The sequence below is a fragment of the Elephas maximus genome, chromosome 22 (assembly GCF_024166365.1).
Source record: "Elephas maximus indicus isolate mEleMax1 chromosome 22, mEleMax1 primary haplotype, whole genome shotgun sequence".
NCBI classification, from domain to species: domain Eukaryota; kingdom Metazoa; phylum Chordata; class Mammalia; order Proboscidea; family Elephantidae; genus Elephas; species Elephas maximus.
The window spans coordinates 1,058,507-1,082,657 of record NC_064840.1 but is presented as its reverse complement, the minus strand read 5'-3'; the positions used below and the strand labels follow the sequence as shown (position 1 = coordinate 1,082,657).

The 24,151-nt window shown below is 47.6% G+C and overlaps 1 protein-coding gene across 4 annotated transcripts in view; it reads left to right on the top strand.

Annotated features, from left to right (window-relative positions):
* The first annotated feature begins 820 nt into the window (after positions 1 to 820).
* SFSWAP (splicing factor SWAP) overlaps positions 821 to 24,151 on the top strand; it is a 79,889-nt gene continuing 56,558 nt past the window's right edge. For 3 of the 4 annotated variants that reach the window (XM_049865199.1, XM_049865198.1, XM_049865200.1), the window contains exons 1-7: positions 821 to 1,192; positions 3,675 to 3,844; positions 4,430 to 4,561; positions 7,789 to 7,874; positions 12,049 to 12,274; positions 14,279 to 14,391; positions 15,769 to 15,904. In XM_049865199.1, the coding sequence (XP_049721156.1) occupies positions 975 to 1,192; positions 3,675 to 3,844; positions 4,430 to 4,561; positions 7,789 to 7,874; positions 12,049 to 12,274; positions 14,279 to 14,391; positions 15,769 to 15,904 (1,081 nt within the window). In that variant the 5' untranslated portion in view covers positions 821 to 974. Of the gene's footprint in view, positions 1,193 to 2,042; positions 3,845 to 4,429; positions 4,562 to 7,788; positions 7,875 to 12,048; positions 12,275 to 14,278; positions 14,392 to 15,768; positions 15,905 to 24,151 lie in introns of all 4 variants that reach the window. The other variant, XM_049865201.1, reaches the window with a different exon arrangement.

Sequence of the window (24,151 nt, the reverse complement as noted above, 5' to 3'; positions counted from 1 at the left end):
ACTTTCGATTTCTCAGACTGACCCCTGGCCCCAAAGCCAGCGCTTTGGCACTCCAGCCCTCTTTACTCTCTGCCCCTAAGTGACAGGCGGACTGGAAAACCCCTTAAGGAACCACAGGTGGGGAAAATGAGGGCCAAAAGGACAAAGGGTCGGCAAACCACACTGAATCCCAGCCTCCTAGACTGAGGCTCCCCCTCCGCCCCAGCCGCTTTCTCAACTCGGGTGACAGAACCCTAAATGTCGGTCACCCGGGAGGTGTTCACGGCTTACGAAGCCCTTTGACACCTGCTGTGGAAGCCTTCGGAGGCGGGATAGGGGTCACGGCCCTTCTGATCAGGACGCCAGCAGGGCCTCAAAGGGCAGCGGCTCGCCCGGCGCAGAGCCTGGCCGGCGCCCGACCCCCCACGGGACCCCTGCCCCGGCGACATCAGGGACGACGAGGCTTGGGACGGTCGGAGGCCTTCCAGGCGCGCAGGAAGGCGCCAGCCCCCGCGGTGGGCCCGGAGGGCGAAGCAGGCAACGTCGCCCACCGCTCGGACCCAGGTCTCTTCCGCTCGGATGCGATCAACGCCTCCGCCCGGCCACGATGAAGCCGGCGCGCGGTTCCACTCCGCACTTTCGTAGCCACTCGTTGCAGCCGCCTGAGAAAACGAAGACTAAAAAAAATGCACTCCCGTCTGTACACAATGTTCCCTATCGTGAAGGCGCTCCTGGATGCTAAAAATTAAAGGTAGAATATTTTCTAGCGGTTCAAACAGGCCTGACGGGTTACGAATCTGCCGAAACCCCTGCCGGATGTGCGGCTACCTCTCGCCGGAAGTGGCGTTGCCTCCATTTTGTTGCCCGCTATGGCGGCCGTATTAAGGTTGGGCCCGCGATGCAGAGCGTTTGACTGAGGGGGTAGGCCAGGCGGAAGCATCGGGGCCCTCGGCGCCGCGCAGAAGACGATCAGCCTGGAAGCCGGGGACGCTGTCATGTACGGCGCGGGCGGAGGCCGCGCCAAAGCCGAGAGGAAAAGCAGCGCGAAGGAGGAGGCCGGGCCCGGCGGCGCCGGCGGTGGGGGGAACCGAGTGGAGCTCCTGGTTTTCGGCTATGCCTGCAAGCTGTTCCGGGACGACGAGCGGGCCCTGGCCCAGGAACAGGGGCAGCATCTCATCCCCTGGATGGGGGACCACAAGATCCTCATCGACAGGTCGGTTCCTCCCCCCACCCGCCGACCCTCCCCTTCCCTCACCCGCTTGATTTCGTCTGATGTTGACTTGGTGGCCAGGACTAAAAGGGGCTTTGCGGAGCCGGCGGGGGCCCGGGGGCTCCCTCCCCTGCCCCCGCCTCCTCCTGGTTTTGGGGGTGGGGACGGTGAAACCTGCCCTAACGCGCTGGCTGGAATCACGCGCCGCGTCTGCCGCCGTGGGGACCGTCTCCGCTCCCGCAGCCCCTCTCGACCCGGCCCCGGTCGCTGGCTTCCACTTGGCGGCTGTGGAGGCGGCCCGCGCCCCGGGCCTCTCCTGACCTGCGGGGGCTGCCGCCGGCGCTCCCGCAGATGGATGCGAAACGCCGCCGGTGAGGCGGGGGCTAGAAGCCTCTCCCGGACCCTGTGCGTTAGCCTTGAGCCTTTTCCGCCCCCAGCGCCTTCCACAGTGGAGCGCCCCTACACGGCCGGAACGACATCTGGTCCCTTTCCCTGTAGTAATCCGACAAGATGGGCAGATTCCGTTAGTGGGTGAAGTTGCCATTAAATCGGAGGCCAGTTGACTTCGTGATGACACTCTTGGAGCCAGTGTTCTTAGGGCCGGTTTCACCGTCTCTCAGAACTGAAGGGTGGAGCTGGGATAGAAGTGTGTTGCTCCTTTTCAAATCAAACCTGCTCTAAGGAATCACCCTTTGAAGATGTTTAGGATCGGGGCAGAGGGTTCCCAGAACTGGGATGTCCAAAGGTGTCTGATTTGAAAAGGATGACGTTACATGATGTAGGCTGTTTGCTCCCCTTTCCTTCCCTTTTTTTCTCAGACCCTCCTTTCTCCTCACTGGGGTTTTTTTTTTAGCCGATTTGGCAACACTACCTCTGGGGCCCGGACTGAAAAGCTAACTGTGACCAACCATTAAACTGTGGAATAGCCTCCAAGTGAAGGAAATCCATCGTTTGAGACCATTAAAACTGGATTCTACAAAGTCCTGGAACATGACTGTAGGGATGACTCCTGAGCTGGCCAGAATGGAGCACATTATTGACCAAATAGGCTGTTTCCACCCCTGACGTTTGCTTTTGGAGTTAGGTCTAGAAAACAAGGACTTGTGAGGGGAGGGTTGCCAGACCAGCTGAGATCTGGGTCTGATGGCTCTTGCTCTGCTCAGACAAGCTGTGCCTTTAAACCTGGGGGCATATGGAGCGATGTTTCCTCAGTTACCAGGCAGCTTGCTTTTCCCAAGTGCTCCTTGTGATGTTTATTAAAGTTTGGTAAGCGATGAAGACTGAGCTCTTTATACGGTTTTCACAGCGATCTGTGTACAGTTTGAGTTAGGTCTTCCACAACTGGTGGGGAGCAGACTCTACACATGTACGTGTGTAATATCTTTAAATAATGACCTACATTTGTAAGTTAAGGAGGTTTACAGCAAAGTGAAATTAAATAAAATGCAGTAACTTGGCTACTCTGGAATTTTTGGCCTTCCCCCCTCCACCCCTTGTAAATGTCTCTTTTTTTAGTTAATTTTTTTTTGTCCTGTTACAAAAATCAGCATTAAATAATTTGGCAAACTTTTGTTTGTTGCTCTACATTTGTTTTTGCAACCCTAAATCTGAGTGTTTTAAGTAAATTTCACTAACTCACTGATTTGCTATCCAACAGATGCGTGCTGACGATTAGCATACTGATTGAGTCTTTTCTGTTAAAAGCATAGCACAAAGTACTGTTTTTAGTTTTCATGTGGCTATAATACCTATCGGTCCATGCAAGACGAACATGGATGTGTCTTCATGTATGTTATTTCCTGGGGGTAAAAAGTTCAGAAGAAAATATTTATGCTGCATCTTCTAATGGTTTTGCTCTGTTTCCAGTGAACCTCCTTAAACTGCATGTATATGTTACTGTTCCTATGTATGTGTGTCTCTCTATCACATAACCCAGCACTTATTTCCTCAGCCAAATGGCTAGGGGGCGAGCCTAGCCAAGATTTTACCTCCAATGGACGCAAGTTTCTTTGGTGAAGATCTCTCCTGAGAGTTCGGGACTAGCAGAAAGAAGCGAGGAAATTTCGACCGTTTGGTTCTTACGGATAGGTATTTATGTATTCGGGTTTGTGTGAATGTAAGCTATTTGACTTTTCAGAAAAATAATTTTTTTTTTTTGCAAGTGGCATTGAATGGTTAGCCATACATAAACGGTAAGATTTGCCAGTGAAGCGGATACCATTTATGTTATTATTAAAAGATTGTTTACCTTTATTTGTAAGTCTTATTATACTGTAGAAAGAAATTTAGACTTTATTAAGATAACTTGACTTTAAAAGTAACCAAGACATGACTAGCCAAATTAAATATAAATCTGAGGAATTTTTATATTTGCTTTAATATTTTTACTTCTTTATTTTAATTGGTAAGTATGTATGTACATTGTCGCACACACACAGACCTAGACTTCAGTTCCTTTCCATTGACCAGTTTATTCACATTACAGATATGATGGACGTGGTCACCTGCATGACCTTTCCGAGTACGATGCTGAGTATTCTACCTGGAACAGAGATTACCAGCTGTCAGAAGAGGAGGCACGAATAGATGCCCTGTGTGATGAAGAGAGGTATTTAGCCTTGCATACGGACTTGCTTGAGGAGGAGGCAAGGCAAGGTACTGCTCAAGAAAAACTTACTTAAGCCACAAACTTTTTTTAAAATTTTAAGTATTTAAAAATTTACTCCCATTCATTTTTTTATACTCACTCTTTCTGATATTATCTTGACAGTACCCAGTGGATTGGAAAAACAGGAGTCTTTGCGTATCTGAGAGGACCTCAGGATAGTTTATATATAGAGCTACAAAGAAATTTCCCAGCTTTTGAGGGCAGACTGGGATTTGAAAAAAACAAAAACCAAACTCTTTAACTGTTCTTCCTTAACAGTATCGTATGAATTAAAATTGATGTTCTTGTCTTTTCCTTAACGATCTTTAATACAGTTCTTAATCCCCAAATTTTCCCAGCAGGAAGAAATTTTCCACAAAAGACGTGTACTCTGCTGTCTATGGGTAAACATGTACTGGCAAAAGTACATATTGATAGACATGAAGTGTGCATTTTTAGAAACATTTTCGCCTCAAAAAGAGGTTGAAAAAAGCGTATTGTATGCGTTACCAATAGCTACAACGTTAGACATGTTTAAAAGTTTTCTCAGTAAATTTCCATTTTTGTTAATAAAATTTTCATTTTTATTCAAGAGGAAGAATATAAGCGGTTGAGTGAAGCTCTAGCAGAGGATGGGAGCTATAATGCAGTGGGGTTCACCTATGGCAGTGATTACTATGACCCCTCAGAACCAACAGAGGAAGAGGAACCTTCTAAACAGAGAGGTAAGCAGGGTAGACAGCCCGGGATCACGTTGGCCCACTGTGTGCCACACGTGTAATGGTCAGGCCAAGTCCTCAGCACATTTACAGAGCCCCATGATTATAGCATCCTTCTGACACACGTTGAGGACTTGAGTGGTGCTCCTTCTTGTGGTGTAACAGTGCTAATCTCAGCGGGGATGGACAGTGGAGTCCGACTTTCTCTCGTGAGCTGTATTGGGTTGAGTTGCCTTGTCATTCATTTCTCTCTGATTCAGGTAACAGAAAATAACTCACTCCGGATTCTTTGTTTCCAGATTGATAGTTTATGTATTGGTATCGTTAGTGATCCGTACTTGGGCCGTTAAAAGGATGGGCATTAGCTGGAATAAGTTAATGTGGCCTTACCCTCCTAGTAACCTGCCTGTACATAACCAAAACCAAACCCATTGCTGTCGGTTCAATTCCAACTCATAGCAACCCTATAGGACAGAGTAGAACTGGCCCCATAGTGTTTCCAAGGAGCGAATGGTGGATTCAAACTGCTGACCTTTTGGTTAGCAGCCAGGCACTTACCCACTGTACCACCAGCTGAAACAGTGACAGATGCCCAGCAGAAGGACCCCTGTGGAGTTACAGTTATTACTAAACAACACATCACCACAGACTTCCTGTTCGTGTTGGTAGGACAGGGGCATGTACTGGTTACGATACTTTAAAATAACGTGTATGTGAAATAAATGTTTTTCAGTTTATGCTTTTCTGGGTTAACTCTGGAAACTTTGAATATAAAAAATGGCACTCCTCTAAAATCTGGGCACACATAGTGCAGTGACAGATATGCCTCGTCTCTTGGGTCAGCCCGAGAGCACTGTTACTACAGCTCTTCACAGTGCTCACCTCATACGAACCAGAAACAGTGAGGATGGGTCACTTACATTCAGGGTATTTTATTTATAAAGGGAGGGAGAACTGCAAAAGGGTGTGCTAAACTTCAGAAACCCATTTAAAATGTTTAAAATAATTGCAGTTGCATCAGATGGGGATATAAGAGCTAACTTAATCCGTTATTTGGTTTATCTTTAGGTAACAAATCTCTTGGTGTATAAGAAGCAGTTATAGAGGTTTAACGTTAAAACAGAGAATGGACGTATGCCCCGCAGGCACAGCAGTGCACTAGGCTTCTCCCCTTACCCTCACTTACCAAGGGTTTTTGTCTTAACAGAGTAATAGGATATAGGGCCAGACATGTCGTAGAGACTTTCCTTTTTTAACTTCCCTTAGTCCTACTCACTACTTTGTGGGCAAAAGAATTACCATCGTACATACAACATCTCAAATACTCTCTGAGCTTTTAAAGAGACTTTTCAAGTGTGATTTTAACTCTGTGTGATACCCAACACCTTTTGTGTGGACTTTTGAACCTGACCACCCCCAACATGTTCTGATGCATTGGAAGTGTTCTTCAAGGTCCAAGAAGTAAGCTCTCATTCAGTTATCCAGAACAGGTCCTCCTTTTAGGGTTCTAGATAGTTCAGATTTTGTCTTGTCTTGTCTCTGAACCACATACATTATTTCTGCTATAAATAAACCCACCGCCGTCTAGTCGATTCTGACTCATAGCGACCCTATAGGACAGAGTAGAACTGCCCCGATAGAGTTTCCAAGGAGCACCTGGAGGATTCGAACTGCCGACCCTGGTTAGCAGTCGTAGCACTTAGCCACTATGCCACCAGGGTTTCCTAAATATAATACATAGTGTTTTTAATCAAAAGAAAAGAATACATACAGTCAATGAAGAATTGAAATTTGTAAAGGCCAGCTGTTTTTTTCAAGATCGTAGTGACAATCTTTACAAAAGTCCATAATATTAATTCCTTAACATTCCAGAGCAGGGATCCACAAACCACGACCCACTGGCCGGATATTTAAATCTGGTCTGCCTTTTTAAATAAAGTTTTATTGGAACACAGCCATGATCATTTGTTCACCTATTGTCTGTTGCTGCTTTTGCCCTGCGGTGGCAGAGTTGAGTAGCTGCATAAGAGACCCTGTGCCTACAAAGCCTAAAATATTTACTCTGTAGCGTTTTACAGAACAAGTTTGCCAAGCCCTGTTCTAGGTGTTGAACTATTGTTTCCTTTAATTATTGAGCTGAATAATATTAAACTTGGTTATAATTACTGGATTTTAAGAACTGCATTATGACTTAGTTTCTCTTCCAAGTTTTAGTATGCTTTTCTGTTTACCGTAAAGTTCTCCATATTGTTTTATAATTTGATTTCTTTTTTCTTTAATCATGTTCTCAGAATTTTGCCTTATATCGTAATAATTTTTTTTTTTAATGTGAGTTGGGCCCATGTGAAACTTACAACTTGACTTTTTATGTTGAGTTTGCACTGAGAGAAATAAAGCGCCATGTATGTAGACGCACACATACACACCTGTGGACGTACGTACATGCACACATACAATAGAATTCAATTTGGAGCCCAGTGCCACTAACGGTCAAATTTATTCATTTTAATGGAGATTTAATGTTCACTTTTTTTAGCATCTTTTTCAAAATAAAAATGTCAGTAAATGTTAAAATTTTTTAAAATGTCAGTCTCTGTAAGTTTACTATATTTTTATGTATTTCACTGTACTTTTAAGTTGGTAATCATTTGAGTTTTTGGAATGTATTTAGGTACCTTAGAACTGAGGAAGTTATAATGTATAGCACTTGAGTACCTTGTGTTTGTTATGCCTGATGCCACTGGATTCCACAGAAATAGTTTGGAAAGAGGTTTTAGTGATATCAATTAAATGCACACATTAATAAAAAGAGAGAGGCTGGGAAGGGAAGAGAAATGAACACTTACCGAGTACTGCTGAGTGTCAGGTATTATGGTCACTTGAACGTCACAACAGCCCTGGAGTTGATGATAATTGTCCACTTATATACACGAGGAAGCAGGCTGAGAGCAGGGAAGGCACTCTGGGCATCAGGAGGCCAGAGCCAGTAAGCAGAGGGCTGGGGCTCCCACGATGACCTGACCCCAGGCACACACTCTGCTGCTCCACCTCCCACCACGCTGGAAGTTGGTGAGATGGCTGAGCTATTTACACACGGTGGAATGGGGCAGAAAACTGGAAAGTGTTTCTAGATGTAATGATAGGGAGGCGAAGAGTCGGCAGTTGTTGCGTACTGTTGGTGGGCATTCTTGTTGTCGTGTAGGTGTTTTATTTATTGATTTATGTTTATGTAGAAAAAAACGAGGCTGAAAATCTGGAGGACAGTGAAGAGCCGTTCATTGCCCCATTCGGATTGAATGTACCACCTGACGTGGAACTGGTATGTGTTTCTGCTTCATAGATACTGCTACTCTGCATTTTTATTACTGGAGTTACTAAATGCTGCTTGTGTGAGAACTCAGCGCCAATCGTTACTGCCTCCTAACTGCTTCGTAGCTGTATGATGGCTTAAAATGATCTGTGAGTTTGTTAATAAGGAAGAATTCATACCCCACTTACTTTTCTCCGAATGAAAATGTCAGATACATTTCAGAAATCATATAGTGGAACCCACCTCCAGATTTAACCCAGTAGTGGTAATGGGGTGTCACCCACGCTTGAGGCTTAAAAACAGTCTCTCTCAAGGCAGCTTTGCGTTTTGTCTAGTCGCTTTGTTCTGGCTTTATCTGGGTTGGTATCTGTGGGTATTTGAGATATATATCTTCCCCTAAGACTTCCAAGCACTCCTGCTTCAGCCCAGTTTTCTTACTTGCGGTGACGAGGTCCCCCCGACGTATGCAGGGACAGGACAGGCAAGTTGGAATTCCTCCTGATCTGAGTGCCGTGTAGCCAGTTCCCTCCTAGTGGGGCAGGTCTCCACACTGCACTCACCTCACTGGCTCAGTTACCGTTCAGTGTGAGTCATGATGGGCGTCAGCCAAGACCAGGAGTGGTGGTTGTGTCATCGTCTTTTTCTGAGCATCGATTGAGGGCACTGTACTAGGGGCTCTTTATGTATTATCTCACTTAATGCTGACAACCCTAGAATATAGCTCTTGTTGTTATCCCCGTTTTACAGATGTCGAGACCGAGGTTGGCAGGAACCCTGATGCTCTCTTGCCTCACGTGTCTGTGGGGCTTTTCTGTATGCTTATTAGGAAGTGTTGAAACGTGTACGTGGGGTGGGGCGGGTATTCATACTCAGCGCGAAGCTTCGTCTTTGACATTTTCCTAACTGGACTACAGACATCTGCCACAGAAGCAGGTATTCGGGATTCTTTTTGGTTGTATCCTGCACAGTGAGTCATTGGATGCTCAGTAGATGCTGAGAAACTACTAACTGGGTGAATAGGTCTCACGGTCTCGCTGCCGTCCCTTGCTGCTACTCTAGTCCAGCGTGAACTTGGTGGCTCTTGCCCTTCAAGTAGGAGCCCTGGTTGCCCAGTGGTTAAAGTTCTCGCCTGCTAACCAAATGTTGGTGGTTTGAACCCACCAGCCGCTCCGTGGGAGAAAGATGTGGCAGCCTGCTTCCATAAAGATGACAGCCCTGGGAACCCTATGGGGCAGTTCTGCTCTGTCCTGCAAGGTCGCTGTGAGTCTGAATCAACCGACTGGAGAGTAGTGGGTTTTTTGCCCTTCAATTTGATGTAATGACGGGAGATACCAGAACAGCCCTCTAAATTGCTGCCTCCACCCCATTCCTTCCTTCATCATCTGTATAGCTCCCCCTCACTTTATTTTTTTTTTTCTCTTAACAAATACAGGTAAAATTTTCTTTGGTTTTTGTCTTATGTTTTCCTCCACCTGTTTCTACCACTGAGCCTTTGCTGTAATTAAAGCTGCAAATATTATCTGGAGATTTGATATCCCAAGACTTGTATTTGTATATTTTAAGTATTCGTGTCTGTTGTGTTCCTCCTTGTTCTGGAAAATGCTTTTTCTCCTACTTAGGAGACCTTTGAGATAAGCCCTCAAACCACTACTGCTCCCTTAGCTATAGTGATGCTATAGCGCTTTTTTAAGGTTGAGTGTATGGAATTTTTATTCTGGACCCAAAAGCAAAGTAAACCTGAGTATGTAGCAGTTTTGTTCTCTTATTATTGAAGAGTTTCTTCCAATATTTTTATAAAAAGATGTCTCTTGAATAGGAAGTATTTTTCTGGTTATATGGAAACTGTCTTTGAGAGCTTAATTAAGTCACTGATTTGCATGTTTTTTCCCTTTACCATAGTGTTGGTATTTCAGTATTCTTGAGAAATACTGTGTGTTGCTTTGTTTTGTTTTTTGTAGTAGGTCATTTTATATGGAGCCCTGGTGGCACAGTGGTTAAGAGCTCGGCTGCTAACTAAAAGATCGGCAGTTCGAATCCACCCGCTGCTCCTTGGAAACGCTGTGCGGCAGCTCTGCTCTGTCCTATACGGTCACTGTGAGTCGGAATCAGCTCAGCTGCAACGGGTTTGGTTTTTGGTTTGGTCTGTGTGAGAGGAGAAAGTAGACTGCAAGGATCTGCATTCTAAGTTCTGTTTTTTGGCCTAAGTATGGACATGAACCGTCACTGCCGTAGTGGGCAGAGGGTTGTGTGATTTGCCAAGCCGGAAAGGTCGGGCAGTTGGTAAAGAAAGCAGGGACTTTAGAGGATTCTCAGTTTTGAAACTAAGCTCCGTGGATTAGGAACTTTGTTAGTACAAGCTCTCTGAGGTTTTTGTGTGAAGAGTAAGGAGTAAAAAAAAAATTCGTGGCTTTCCCGTTGGATTTAAATTAGAGAAAAAATTTTCCCTTTTTCTGTCAATCTTTGTAATATATGCATATTTATATATTTACTAAAAATTTTACGTGAGGAATGATCACGATATTCTTGAGTAGAAAAAGAACTTACCGTGAATTTATGTAATAAAGAGAGCAAAGGATGCCTTTTTCCACACTAAACATCTCATTTGTACTTGCTCTGTTTGCAGACTTTGGATATGTTAATAAGATGCTTTGTTTGTAATCATCGTTGCTCTGTAAAACTACCTAACATTTGCTTTTTAACCACTGTAGGCATAGTATAAATAGGTCTGCTTCTAAGAAATTTTGGATCAACCATTTGGCTTGATCAATAGAGAAAGCCTGTCCTGGGGGGGGGAACGACGTGTCCTTTTGAGGACCATTCCTTTGAAGTGGTCAGAAATAGCTGAAATACAGTTCTAAGATTAACCTTCCTGTGAAGCCCAGTGAAAACTGTATCAGGATCGATACTTCGGTGTAAAGTGTGTAGAAACTGGTATGGTGGGCCTTTAACAGACAATCTAACTTGTTTTGTGGTCAGTAAATAACATTATTTAGCAACGTTTATCTTTTTTAAACGCGAAAGATCGTGTTAGTTCGGGATTAAACTTGTGAATTAAGCTGTTTATATTTTATGACAGATGAGGCCCTGAAATTATAATAAGCATCTTAAAAGCTGCCCATTTCTAATGAGGATAATTTCCATCCCATTTGCGTGTGATTTGCTGGTAATGACCCCTTTGTTGATAGTAAGGGTGTTTTAGACAAGCAGCTCCCAGCGCCTGGCATCACAGGTCTCGAGTGGGTAGGAAGCGTCAATACTTGATGTGGTGGACGTGACCTGCTAGCAGCATGTGCAGTAAAGGTCTAGAAGTAAATTCGATAAGACAGCAGACCGACCCACACCTGGTTGTCTTCCCCCGTGGTGTCCAGCCCACTGTCTCAGGGAATGTCGGTGGGCTGCTGCACAGGCCACACCTTGCTGGAAAGGGATGTGCGTGTAACCGTCGGCGAGGTCAGTTGCGGGAGGAAAGATGGCATGAGCGCGTTGATGGTCAAAGCTTTGGTGTCAGAGGGAGCCTCCCGGCTGTAAAAACAGTCCCAGAAGAAAGAGGGAAGAGGAGGGACCCTGAGAGTCCTGGAGGAACCTACTGAGACCTGGGCCCTATTCCTAAAAAAGTGCATACACAGTTAAAGCTGTGAAAACCGCACCCTGTGTAAGGCGGAAACCTGTCAGAAAAGGAAAGTTCAAATCTTTTCTGCTAAAACGACCGATAGGTGGTAAGACCACATTCTGTCAAAAGCGGAAAACTTAGGAGCCCTAGAAAAACAAGCCAGTCCCATGAAGTTTCAGCTGCCGCAGGTTTCACTGTGTATGTACAAAACCTGAGGCCCATCTGCAACCCAGATCGTGAGCCCTGTTGTATAGGAAACGTGCTGACTTGGTGTGAAAAAAGAAATTGCCTCCTGTCAGTTCTGTGCAAGATGAAACCGGCTGCCTTGGTAGGTGAGTTTTTCCCCCACAAAATACTGGTGAGATACAGAGCAGACAGGGGTGGTCCTGTGACCAGGTGCAGAGCCAGGGGGTCCTTCCCAACTCCTCAGAGTATGCATTGGCCTCTTCAGGGGACCTGAGTCTTGTTTCCTATAAATGGCTGTGAAACCTAGTGATTTCTGTTCGTTAATTCAATCACATGGCCAGTGACAGAGGAAAAGTGAGTAACATGAATATGTGTGTTTTCCCATAGCCACCAACAGCAAAAATGCATGCTATCATTGAACGCACAGCCAATTTCGTGTGCAAGCAGGGCGCCCAGTTTGAAATAATGCTGAAAGCCAAGCAGGCCCGGAACTCACAGTTTGACTTCCTGCGTTTCGATCACTACCTCAACCCCTACTACAAATTCATCCAGAAGGCCATGAAGGAGGGGCGCTACACAGTTCTGGCCGAAAACAAAAGCGAGGAGAAGAAAAGTACGTGGGGCCACCCCTGTCCTGTTCAGACTCTGACCTGTGGGGCTCGGGGGAGCTCTGGAAGAGGTATAAAAGCTCTTCCTCTTAAAGAGGCCGGCTTGAGATTGAGACTTCAGAGTCCTTAGGGTATTTATGAAACCCTGCCGCTTGGGCAGGCTGCCGCTTGGGCAGGCTGGACACCCTGCTGGCTGGGCCTGTGTGTCACCTGAGGCTCCATGATATACCCTAAAGGCACACTGAATTCTGATGGGGTATTTTTACAGGTAGGTGAGATATGCTTCAATACTGGTGCTGTCAGACATCATCTTCTAGGTTGCGAGATGTTTCTTCTCCCTTGTTGGCTGTTTAACACGTCATAGAGACGGCAGGGGCTCACACTCCCTGGGGCATCTCCAATGTTGGCTGTTTAACACGTCATAGAGACGGCAGGGGCTCACACTCCCTGGGGCATCTCCCATGTTGGCTGTTTAACACGTCATAGAGACGGCAGGGGCTCACACTCCCTGGGGCATCTCCAATGTTGGCTGTTTAACACGTCATAGAGACGGCAGGGGCTCACACTCCCTGGGGCATCTCCCATGTTGGCTGTTTAACACGTCATAGAGACGGCAGGGGCTCACACTCCCTGGGGCATCTCCAGTGTTGGCTGTTTAACACGTCATAGAGACGGCAGGGGCTCACACTCCCTGGGGCATCTCCCATGTTGGCTGTTTAACACGTCATAGAGACGGCAGGGGCTCACACTCCCTGGGGCATCTCCAATGTTGGCTGTTTAACACGTCATAGAGACGGCAGGGGCTCACACTCCCTGGGGCATCTCCCATGTTGGCTGTTTAACACGTCATAGAGACGGCAGGGGCTCACACTCCCTGGGGCATCTCCCATGTTGGCTGTTTAACACGTCATAGAGACGGCAGGGGCTCACACTCCCTGGAGCGTCTCCAATGTTGGCTGTTTAACACGTCATTGAGACAGCAGGGGCTCACACTCCCTGGGCCTTCTCATGAAGTACACTTGTCCCGCAGCCTGAGGGTTACAAGAGTAGTTCGAAGTGTCCGTGTCTCACCCAGAGTATCTGCTGCAAAACTCTTAGATTTGTAATCATGTCTGTGTTTGGTGCTCTTACACAAAGGCCAGTTAACTTTATTCTTAGTACTTTCAGAGAACAGTCTCTTTGTATTTATTTGTGTGTGTGTGTGTGTGTGTGTGTGCATATATGTAATCTTCCATTAAATTTTGTTTTTTTCAGCTGACCTATGTTCAAAATCAGAGTTGTGTAAATCTTATTGCAGATCTCATCTTCCCAAGTTAGTTCGTTTATTGCTGTTTTCTAATTTCTGTTGTTAACAGGAATCATAAATCATTGTAATTCCATTACGTCAGTAAGATTTTTGCCTTTTTTCCAAAAGAAAACTGAAACAGCTCAGTGAGTTAAAATAACACATAATACCTTCAGACTCGTTAATGCTGGAGGGAAGTTGCCAGACGGTCATGATCCATCTCCCTTTCTCTCTGGCTTTCTTCTGAAAACTTGGATGGCAGCGCTGTAGGGAATATTTGCCAGGCGTGTTTTTTTTTTGGATAGATACCAAGAAATGCCCATATATAGCTCTGCCTTTGTCTGCTTGTAAGTTTTTACTTAAGTTATTTTGTACATTTTTCGTTGCTTCATACCAGTTTTAAAATGTAATTTTAGCCCCCAAAGACCCTTTTAACTCAGTACCGAAGCCACTCATTAGGTTCAGCCAAAGATTAGACGAGCCCGTAAAACAAAATGAGACTAAATGGACACACCAGCCCAGGAACAAGGATGAGAAGGCAGGAGGGGACAGGAAAGCTGGTAATGGGGAACCCAAGGTTGAGAAGGGGGTGCGTTGACATGTTGTGGGGTTGGCAACCAATGTCACAAAACAGTATGTGTATTAATTATTTAATGAGAAACTAATTTGTTCTGTAAACCTCCATCTAAAGCACAGTTTTAAAAAAGTGTAATTTTAATTTCAGAATCAGGGGTCACCTCTGACAACGAAGACGACGATGATGAAGAAGACGGTAATTACCTGCATCCGTCTCTCTTTGCGTCCAAAAAGTGCAATCGCCTTGAAGAGCTTATGAAGGTTTTTATCTCAATATTGAACTTTTTTCATGCCCTGACAAAGTGTCTGTGAATTTAATTTTGGAAGATACTGAACACGCTGTTTCTTGCTTATTATGGCTGTATCTTGTTTTATCATCATTGAGGTGTGTTGTGAAGATTGTTTCTGACTTGGTGGCAGAGGATTTCCTTTGCCTATTTCTCACATATACCATAGTATAAATTTTATAAGCAAATTATTTTTATTTTTTTGTAGTTTTATCATTTGAGATATTTATCATAAGTAGGCTGTTGGTTAAGATTTGGAATTGTTTTGTCATGTATATTTCACTATAACAGGATTGGGTTTTATAGGTATTCAGAATATATGCTTCTTGAAGTACTCTGCCGCTTTTATAGGTGATTTTAAAGTAAGGATCTCTACATCTGATCTTCCCCTTATGACGCTTACTATGAAGGAGTCACTCAGCGTTGTCTGTGGTTAAGGCATGCCTGCGTTCTGCCGTTTGTGATATGAAAAGGAGTCCATTCAGCCTACACATGTCGTTTCCCAAAGTCATACAGTGGGCCTACCCCTTGAGGGAACAACTCCTGATAGATCTGATGCTAAAAGTTGCTGGTGATTACAAATCACAGATTTCCTTCAGGAGGGACAAAATTTCGAGCTTTCAGTGACTTCAGAGGTTTTATTGGTAGCTGTCTTAGTCGTCTCTGCTTCCTTCCCTTACTGCCTGTTACGGAGATGATAGCTCTCCATTGCCTGAATTCCTCTGGAACTCACAACAAGCTGGAGGACTTAACCGTAGTCAGTCAGGGACCTCCATGGGTGTCCATATTTGTGTGTATATTTTCGAAAGCATATGGTACACCAAAAAACTCATTGCCATTGAGTCAATTCTGGCTCATAACGATCCTACAGGTCAGAGAAGAATTGCCCGTAGCGTTCCCAAGGCCGTGAATCTTTATGGAAGCAGACGGCCACATCTCTTTGTGGAGTGGTGGGTTTGAACTGCTGACCTTTTGGTTAGCAGCCGAGTGCTTCACTGCTGTGCCACCAGGGCTCCTAAGCGTGTGGTTTAAACTGTTGCCGTCTAGTCAGTTCCGACTCACAGTGACCATGTAGGACAGAGTAGAACTGCCCTGAGGGTTCCCGAGGAGCGGCGGGTGGATTCACACTGCCAGCCTGTTGGTTAGCAGCCATAGCTCTTAACCACTGCGCCACCAGGGCTCCAGGCATGTGGTAAGACCTTAGTATTCTGAAAGCTTTTTAGAGATAAAGCTAGAAGGAGAATTATACATTCTGTATTGTAAAGTTGAGTTGGGCCTTTTTGCAACAGAAGAGTTCTGTGTAGTTCAAAATACAGACAATGATAAGACCATGTCCTTTCTCTGTCTCTAGCCTTTGAAGGTAGTGGACCCTGATCACCCTCTTGCAGCGCTGGTTCGTAAAGCCCAGGCTGACAGTGCCACGCCCACCTCCCAGGCGGCCGAGGGCACAGCTGCACAGCCCGCCCAGGTGGAATACACTGCCGACTGTGAGTACTCGACCCGCGTGGCTGTGTTATGCTGAGTTACACTCAGCCTGCATGTAACAGATCCACGACAGTGGCTCAGCCCAGCAAGGGGTCTCTCTCCCTCAGGTAGACAGTCCAGGTCTAGTGCACAGTGCCACAGGAGCCTGGGAAGGGGCAGACGAGGGGCAGAGGCAGAAGCAGGTGCCAGCTGACTCAGCCCCTCTTTAAGGATCATCCCAGAAGCCACACCACAGACTTCCTTTAAATCTCACCAGCCTCCCCCTCTGTTAGGAGAAAAAGGGGGAGAGTAGATACTGAGCAGGCACCCAGCATTGTCTGCCATGCTGCTTTCTGAAGAGAGAGACAGCACGATACAGCAGACAGGCATTGCACAGATATGCTTCTCAGTCGCTCTCGCAGACTGCTATTTTTATCTTTTTAATTACTTTAAGATTATTAGTTGAAGGTGAATCTTGAAGTTCTATTCAAGAAATTATTTTAAAGTGTTTGACCTTGGTCTCAATATCAGCTCCTTTTCGTTATTTTATTTGGTGATTAAATATTTAATGAGTGAAGGACCTTTTGCAAAAGCCACTGGTGTTTCTCTGTTCCGTTGACTTTTCACGGAAGTTCGATATAATGAATCCATCTGTGACGCTCATCTCTGTCATTTAGTTATCGGACGTTCAGCCAGAGCTTAATTCTGTTTTAAGATGTAAGCTGCTCTTCGCTTGGGGCCAACCTTTTACTAAAAATGATAGTTGTGTTCTTGGCATTCCCTTTTGGCACTGGTATGCAGTAGACTACTGTATAATTTTGACATGCTAAATTAGCACTTTTAGGCTTTAAAAATCGATCACTTGAGTGAACTTTCTTCCATGTTCTCAAAACCCTTAAACTTAAGAACCTGGGTGATTTCTTTAAGTGATGAAGTGAAATCAAGTGTCTTTAATTGTTCGAGTCAGAGAGCAGATCTTGTGTCACACAGCTGTGTTTACCCTGGTGTTTAGATTCTGCAGTCAGTGCAGAACAACCGTGTCACAGCTAGGCAGGGTTGTTCCGGAACATTCTGTGAAGCACTCACAAAGCGTGGTACACGTGGCGTGCGTTTCTGTATGTACAGCCCTTATGTGTGGCACACCGTGAAAAACTTTAATCACACTTAACAATGAGATGCTCACGCTGGGGCGTTGTGTGAGGACGGGGCTCCGTAGAGACCAGGACATCCCGCTCCCCCCTTAGATTTGGCCAGGATGGAACTCACTGAGGGGAAGGTCTACTCCTTCTGTCTTGTTTCCTTTTTCAGAGCCTGCACTGAATTTGCATGAGTTAAATGTGGTTTTCGGGTACCTCCGCTGAATTCCTAAAGCCAGTAAACTTTGTTGCACAGAAAAGGAATAGAAATGGGGGAGACAGTACCTTGATTGTTAGCTTTGCTTGTCACTGGTGCACTTATGCATGGAACACACCTACAGTCAGTGGTTGGGTGTATGAGCTCCCATAGGGAGCCGAGGTGGGAGACAGGGCTCCTAAGGAGAGGGTGGGAGTAGGCTGTGGAGCAGGTGGAGCCTCCCTGTGCTGAGTGGCATCACAGCAAGTCACACAGGGTTTGCAGAGGTGTGTAAGGTCAGAGGGTAGGCAGGCTCCAGAGAGGCCACGGCGCAGCTCCCACAGGCCCTGCGTGTCCCTGCTGCCACCATTGCTTCTACTTGTCTTCTGCCCCAGAGGCCCGAGGTGAGTCATGGCCTGTGGCCAGGAGTCCTGGTCAGGCTTCGTTCACAGCCTCCAGAGGCCAGGGCCACTGGGAAGGGCGGGCTGGTGGCTCAGAAAGCTACGCAATGGTCTTATTGGTCTGTCACTACAGCAAAGACTGTCTTTGGGCACCAGTTCACAGCCTTCTTTCTCAATAAAATCATTGTTTGGAGTCCATCTTTGCCCTTTTTACAGTGAGGGGGTGGTTCCTTGTCAGTGCAAGCACTGGGGTGTCTGACTGAGGCTCCCAGGTTTTAGATGCACACTCCTACAGTGGAGGCCCGCCTCCACGCCCAGCTCAGGCCCAGCGGAGGTCAGGCAGGGAGAGTGACAGGACCCTGCGGCAGGTTAGACCAGATCGTGGCAATGCCAGACAGCAGGGTTCAGGGCTCCAGATTCTCCCAGAGAAGCAGGAATCCACGCTGTCTGTGTCAGATACCTCAATTTACAAACGTCGGCCATGGATTCATATTTTAAAAATATGAAAAGCACATTGACAGCCCAGGTGCTGCTTGCCGGCTGTTGTGTATGGCTCTGCTGCAGAGGAGAGGGCCATGGGGTGGGTGGCGTCCCAGCAGGCACATGGGACAGGGTGCTGTCGCAGCCCTCCATGGAGATAGGGCCGCCATGTGAGCGCTGCCCAGAGGGAGGCGGCGCAACATCGTGTCCTCAGGTTCTACAGTAAACAGATTGCTGAGTGAAGTGAGAGCAGTTTGACTGAAGTCGCAAGGATCAGAGCCAGCTCCAGCCCGGGGAGCCATGAGCACCAACACCTCACAGAACTGCAGAGGGTGAGGTCCAGACGGGGGACATCACACCCTTCCTCCACACCTGCACACCCAGGGTCAAAGCTCCGTGTTCCTGCTTGTGCACCCTTTATGGCCATCTTTGCTCCTGTCTCACCTCCTTGTCCCTGCTCTCCCCTCACCCAGCAGTGTACTCCCAGACCCCCAGGGCTCTCGCCCCCCCCCCCGCCAGATGCCAGCTCTCGCCACCCTGGATGCCGGCCTGTGCAGTTGTTCCTTGGCCCACTCTGACCTGACCACCCCCCAGTCAGAGGCACTCTGCCCAGCACTCAGCATGTTGATTTCCTGTGCTCGACGCCACCTGGCACTGCTCAAATGTGTCACCCACTGCTGTGGAAGGGCCCTGCACTGCTCTGCTCTGCTCTGCTCTGCTCTGCTCTGCTCTGCTCTGCTCTGCTCTGCTCACCTTGAGCTCAGTACTGGACCCCAGTGCCTGTGGAGAGGGTTTTGTGTTTAAGGTGGGAGAGGCTCACCTGTTTGTGTTGTTAGAAAAGAAGCAGGAGAAAGGGAGAATTAGATGCAGGACAGAGGGGGAATACTTCCTCTTAAGAAGGAGGGCTAGATCCCAAGCCACTGGTGTGAATAAGATGGCGTTTATAGGAGGTGGGATTCCGGACCTGACTGGGCCTCTGAAATGGCCCATGCCGTGACCCAGGGTGAGCTGGTGCCACGTGTGCACTCTGTGTGGCCTCAGCCAGTGGCCTCGCTGGTCTGCCCACGAGGGCCCTCAGCATATGCCTGGCACGTGAGAGCTCTCTGAGTGGACATCAGCCTGGGCTCACCATCACGGCTCCAGGCCAGGATCCAGTCAGGTCCCAGTAAGAGGGGCCTGATGAGCTCAATGCACTGACTGTACTCAGGGAAGAGCCGTGGCCAGCACTCGGGTCTAAATCACATAAGGCCCAGCAAGTCAAGGTCAGCTCCAAGCTCCACTGTAGGGGAGGCAGCTCTGCCCAACCACTGCGTGCCTCAGATGACCGAGTGTGTCTGCATCCTGGAGCCCAGTCTGAGCCCTTGGGGAAAACAGCTGCCGCAGGAGCGCAGCCTGGCTCTCAGCTTCCCTGGGGCTCTGCCAGTCCTCCTCCTTTTCTCTTCCTCGGCTCCTCCTTGACGTGCCTGACCAAGCCCATGCCCGCATCACCATCTTCATCTGCTAATTCTCGGTTATTTTGTTTGGCCTGTCTTTGTGATTCTCTGAGCGCTCTTGAACTTCCACATCTAGAAGCCCCTGGTGAGCTTTGTTTCTGTGGCGTTACTGTGAAGTAGCCAGGGAAGCTGGAGTCCTGGTTGGGGCTGTTGGCTGTGGGCTGGTGCAGACAGTGGTCCAGACTGCAACTACTGCGTGGACACTCAGGCTCCAGCTCACGTCTCAAGTCGGTCATTGACAAAGGTGTTCACAAGTGCAAGTCTTTGTGCTAGAATTCAAGATAAAGTCTATTTAAATTCACTGTATGGTGTTAGGTCACACAATTATTCACATGGCAAGATCTTAACTGTGTTGAAAAAAACCGATAAATGCAGAGAACCGTACAGAAAGTGTTGATAGGCTGAGTTGCCTCTGATAGAATCGTGGTCGATTTTTTTCTCTATGCATACTTTAATTTTCAGATTTTTATGTGAGTATGTGTTGCTGTTTTTAAGGAACAAAGTAACAAAGTCGATAATCTGAAAATCTGAAGTACTGTGACAGCAAGGGCTTGGTTGGTTCATGACTTGATTCCCATTGGTGTTGAGACCAGGTCCGTACATACCCTCATTGGGTCTCCTCTTGCGTTGTTAAAGTATATCGCTAAATTGAGTAGCAGAAAGACTATAACTTACTGCGGGGGCCTCATCAGTCTTTGTGAACATGGTATATGAAGTAGATGGGTCATTTCAAAGTTACTTCCTCAGCCAATCCAAAGACAAGCTAAGGCACTACCTTTCCACCTGGTATTCTCCTTGAGGCAACCCACAGGAGAGCTTGAGTGAGCCGTGCTCTGCCAGCTGCATGCTGCACAAGGTCCTCCCCAGGTGCTCAGCGTCTGTCTTCTCTGCCTCTGACTCACAAATGTGCTTACAGCAGTCTTCCTCCCTGGGGGTTTTGGTACGCAATCTATTATTCCTTTATTTTTAGTGTGTTATTTCCAGTACTCTGGTGTGCTTGACCTTCCTGCTTCTTAAACAACTGGTGTTATACAAAGAATGAATAGCATTCACGGCCATTTAAGCAATTCTCAGCAGAGGGTTAATAACAGTTTATATTGCGGACTTTGCACTTGGGAAAATATTCTGGTAAGTTTTTAGAAAGAAAGCTTTCTTGAAAATTACTAAAATTACTAGTTAACTACTTAAATCAAGGTGATATGTTTAGTTAAAAAATCTGCAACAACCTTTAAAAAGGAGCAGCAAATATAAAAATGCATATACGGTCAGTAGCCTGTTACCGCCTGCCTTTACTTCGATAACTCTTTCCATGTGACAAGTTTTAGAGCTAGGGGACTGTGGGTGTACTCTGGCAGTTTATACAAACCCTAAACTTGGGAACAGATGACTGGATGTGAGTGTCTAGGAGCTGTGTGGCTGGCGTCTGTCACCATGGGCACAAGCATACAGAATTGCTTTCTCCTTCATGCAGGCTCTAGGACGGGCTCTCAGCTCCCCCGGAGCCAGCCAACTCCAGTGCCATGCCAGGTGGTTCCAGAACTTTGGTTTAGTGGTTGTTGGTTTTAGTGTGATTTAGGAGAAAATGTAAAGCTAGTGCATCAAGCCATGCTGTTAAGGTTCGTATTAAACCACCAAACCAAACCCATTGCCGTCGAGTTGATTCTGTCTCATGGTGACCCTATAAGACAGAGCAGAACCGCCCCATAGGGTTTCCAAGGAGTGGCTGGTTTATTCAAACCACCATCCTTTTGGTTAGCAGCTGAGCTCTTAACACTGCTGACCTTTTTTTTAGTGTGTCCAGCTAAGAAAACTGATTCATTAATAGTACAGGTGTAGGTGACAGCGTGGCCGGTCGTGGGTCGGTATCTCTTGAGTGGTATAGTTTACAGTATACCACAGTACCTAATTACTTTATCGTAAAGAACAGAGAAACCATACACAAGGGAGAAAACATCATTTAAACCTCAAAAAAGAGGACATGCCCTACATGGAAGCAGAGCTCTTTAACACTGAAGTGCACGGAGCTGCCCATACAGGAGCCCAGGAACGCCGTAAGCGCCTGGAAAGGAAAGACACGCAGTTCCAGCAGGGGATTTGAACAGCAGTTTCTTAAAAACAGGCTGGGTGGCTGCTGTTGAGAAGCCGGGGAGGTCTTGCTGGGACTCAGAATGGGACTCCCATTATCACATGGGCCTCACCCTCGAGATCACCCAGCTGTGTCCATCTGTGGTGTCTGCAGAAAGCGGAGCACGGTACCCACCATGCTTCTTGTAAGTCCTCACCTGGGAAGTTGGGGCACCCACAGGTCTCTCAGGGCCCATTAAAGGTGATAGCTTAGGATTTTGAGGACAGGTGTTGCAGGTGGTACTTTCTCGTTTGTAAAATAACTTCCTGATAGTAAAGGGCAGTGTGCATAATGAGAATGGTGCCCTAAGCTGTGCAGTGTTGAAGCATTTAACTGTCTGTGTAAACAGATCTGAGACAGGCCCTCGGGGTTTGTCTCTAGAGCTAAGGCTGAGAGTCAGGAAAAGGTCCAGATTCTCTAGGATCTTCTCAGTTTATGGACAGGCTCACAGTCAGGTGCCTGCATGCCTGCAAAGAGGAGGAGGCAGATTGAGATGGCCCCTCTGAGAGAGCGGCTTACAGGGCGGAGCTGGAGCCTGGAAGGAAATGGGCAGTTCACAGTAGCTGTGCCAGGGCTGTGGCTTAGAGCAGGCACAGGGCAAAGCTCCCTTGGAGTCACAGTTGTGACAAAGCAGTAGGGAGAGTGAAGGGAGGGTCCCGAGCTCGCAGAGACTGTGCCACGACCTGTCTCCCCATCCCAGTGAGGCAGCTGTGGATGTGCACTCTCGGGCAGATCCTCCAGAGGAGAGGGTCCAGCCTCCCAGATGAGAAAAAAGACCCCAAGTCAGCGCTGGGGAAGCTCCCTCATCTTCACCTGGGGAACTGGGGCAGGAATTTGGGGGAGTGGCTTGAGATGTTCCAGGGCTCTGTGTGGATTTCCCACCATTCTTTGGGAGGATCCAGGGCTCTCTGTGGATTTCCCACCATCCTTTGGGAGGGTCCAGGGCTCTGTGTGGATTTCCCACCATCCTTTGGGAGGGTCCAGGGCTCTGTGTGGATTTCCCACCATCCTTTGGGAGGATCCAGGGCTGTGTGTGGATTTCCCACCATCCTTTGGGAGGATCCAGGGCTCTGTGTGGATTTCCCACCATCCTTTGGGAGGATCCAGGGCTGTGTGTGGATTTCCCACCATCCTTTGGGAGGATCCAGGGCTGTGTGTGGATTTCCCACCATCCTTTGGGAGGATCCAGGGCTCTGTGTGGATTTCCCACCATCCTTTGGGAGGATCCAGGGCTGTGTGTGGATTTCCCACCATCCTTTGGGAGGGTCCAGGGCTCTGTGTGGATTTCCCACCATCCTTTGGGAGGGTCCAGGGCTCTGTGTGGATTTCCCACCATCCTTTGGGAGGATCCAGGGCTGTGTGTGGATTTCCCACCATCCTTTGGGAGGATCCAGGGCTGTGTGTGGATTTCCCACCATCCTTTGGGAGGGTCTAGGGCTCTGTGTGGATTTCCCACCATCCTTTGGGAGGATCCAGGGCTGTGTGTGGATTTCCCACCATCCTTTGGGAGGATCCAGGGCTGTGTGTGGATTTCCCACCATCCTTTGGGAGGGTCTAGGGCTCTGTGTGGATTTCCCACCATCCTTTGGGAGGATCCAGGGCTCTGTGTGGATTTTCCACCATCCTTTGGGAGGATCCAGGGCTGTGTGTGGATTTCCCACCATCCTTTGGGAGGATCCAGGGCTCTGTGTGGATTTCCCACCATCCTTTGGGAGGATCCAGGGCTGTGTGTGGATTTCCCACCATCCTTTGGGAGGGTCCAGGGCTCTGTGTGGATTTCCCACCATCCTTTGGGAGGGTCCAGGGCTCTGTGTGGATTTCCCACCATCCTTTGGGAGGGTCCAGGGCTGTGTGTGGATTTCCCACCATCCTTTGGGAGGGTCTAGGGCTCTGTGTGGATTTCCCACCATCCTTTGGGAGGGTCTAGGGCTCTGTGTGGATTTCCCACCATCCTTTGGGAGGGTCTAGGGCTCTGTGTGGATTTCCCACCATCCTTTGGGAGGGTCTAGGGCTCTGTGTGGATTTCCCACCATCCTTTGGGAGGGTCCAGGGCTCTGTGTGGATTTCCCACCATCCTTTGGGAGGGTCTAGGGCTCTGTGTGGATTTCCCACCATCCTTTGGGAGGATCCAGGGCTGTGTGTGGATTTCCCACCATCCTTTGGGAGGATCCAGGGCTGTGTGTGGATTTCCCACCATCCTTTGGGAGGATCCAGGGCTCTGTGTGGATTTCCCACCATCCTTTGGGAGGATCCAGGGCTGTGTGTGGATTTCCCACCATCCTTTGGGAGGGTCCAGGGCTCTGTGTGGATTTCCCACCATCCTTTGGGAGGGTCCAGGGCTCTGTGTGGATTTCCCACCATCCTTTGGGAGGATCCAGGGCTGTGTGTGGATTTCCCACCATCCTTTGGGAGGATCCAGGGCTGTGTGTGGATTTCCCA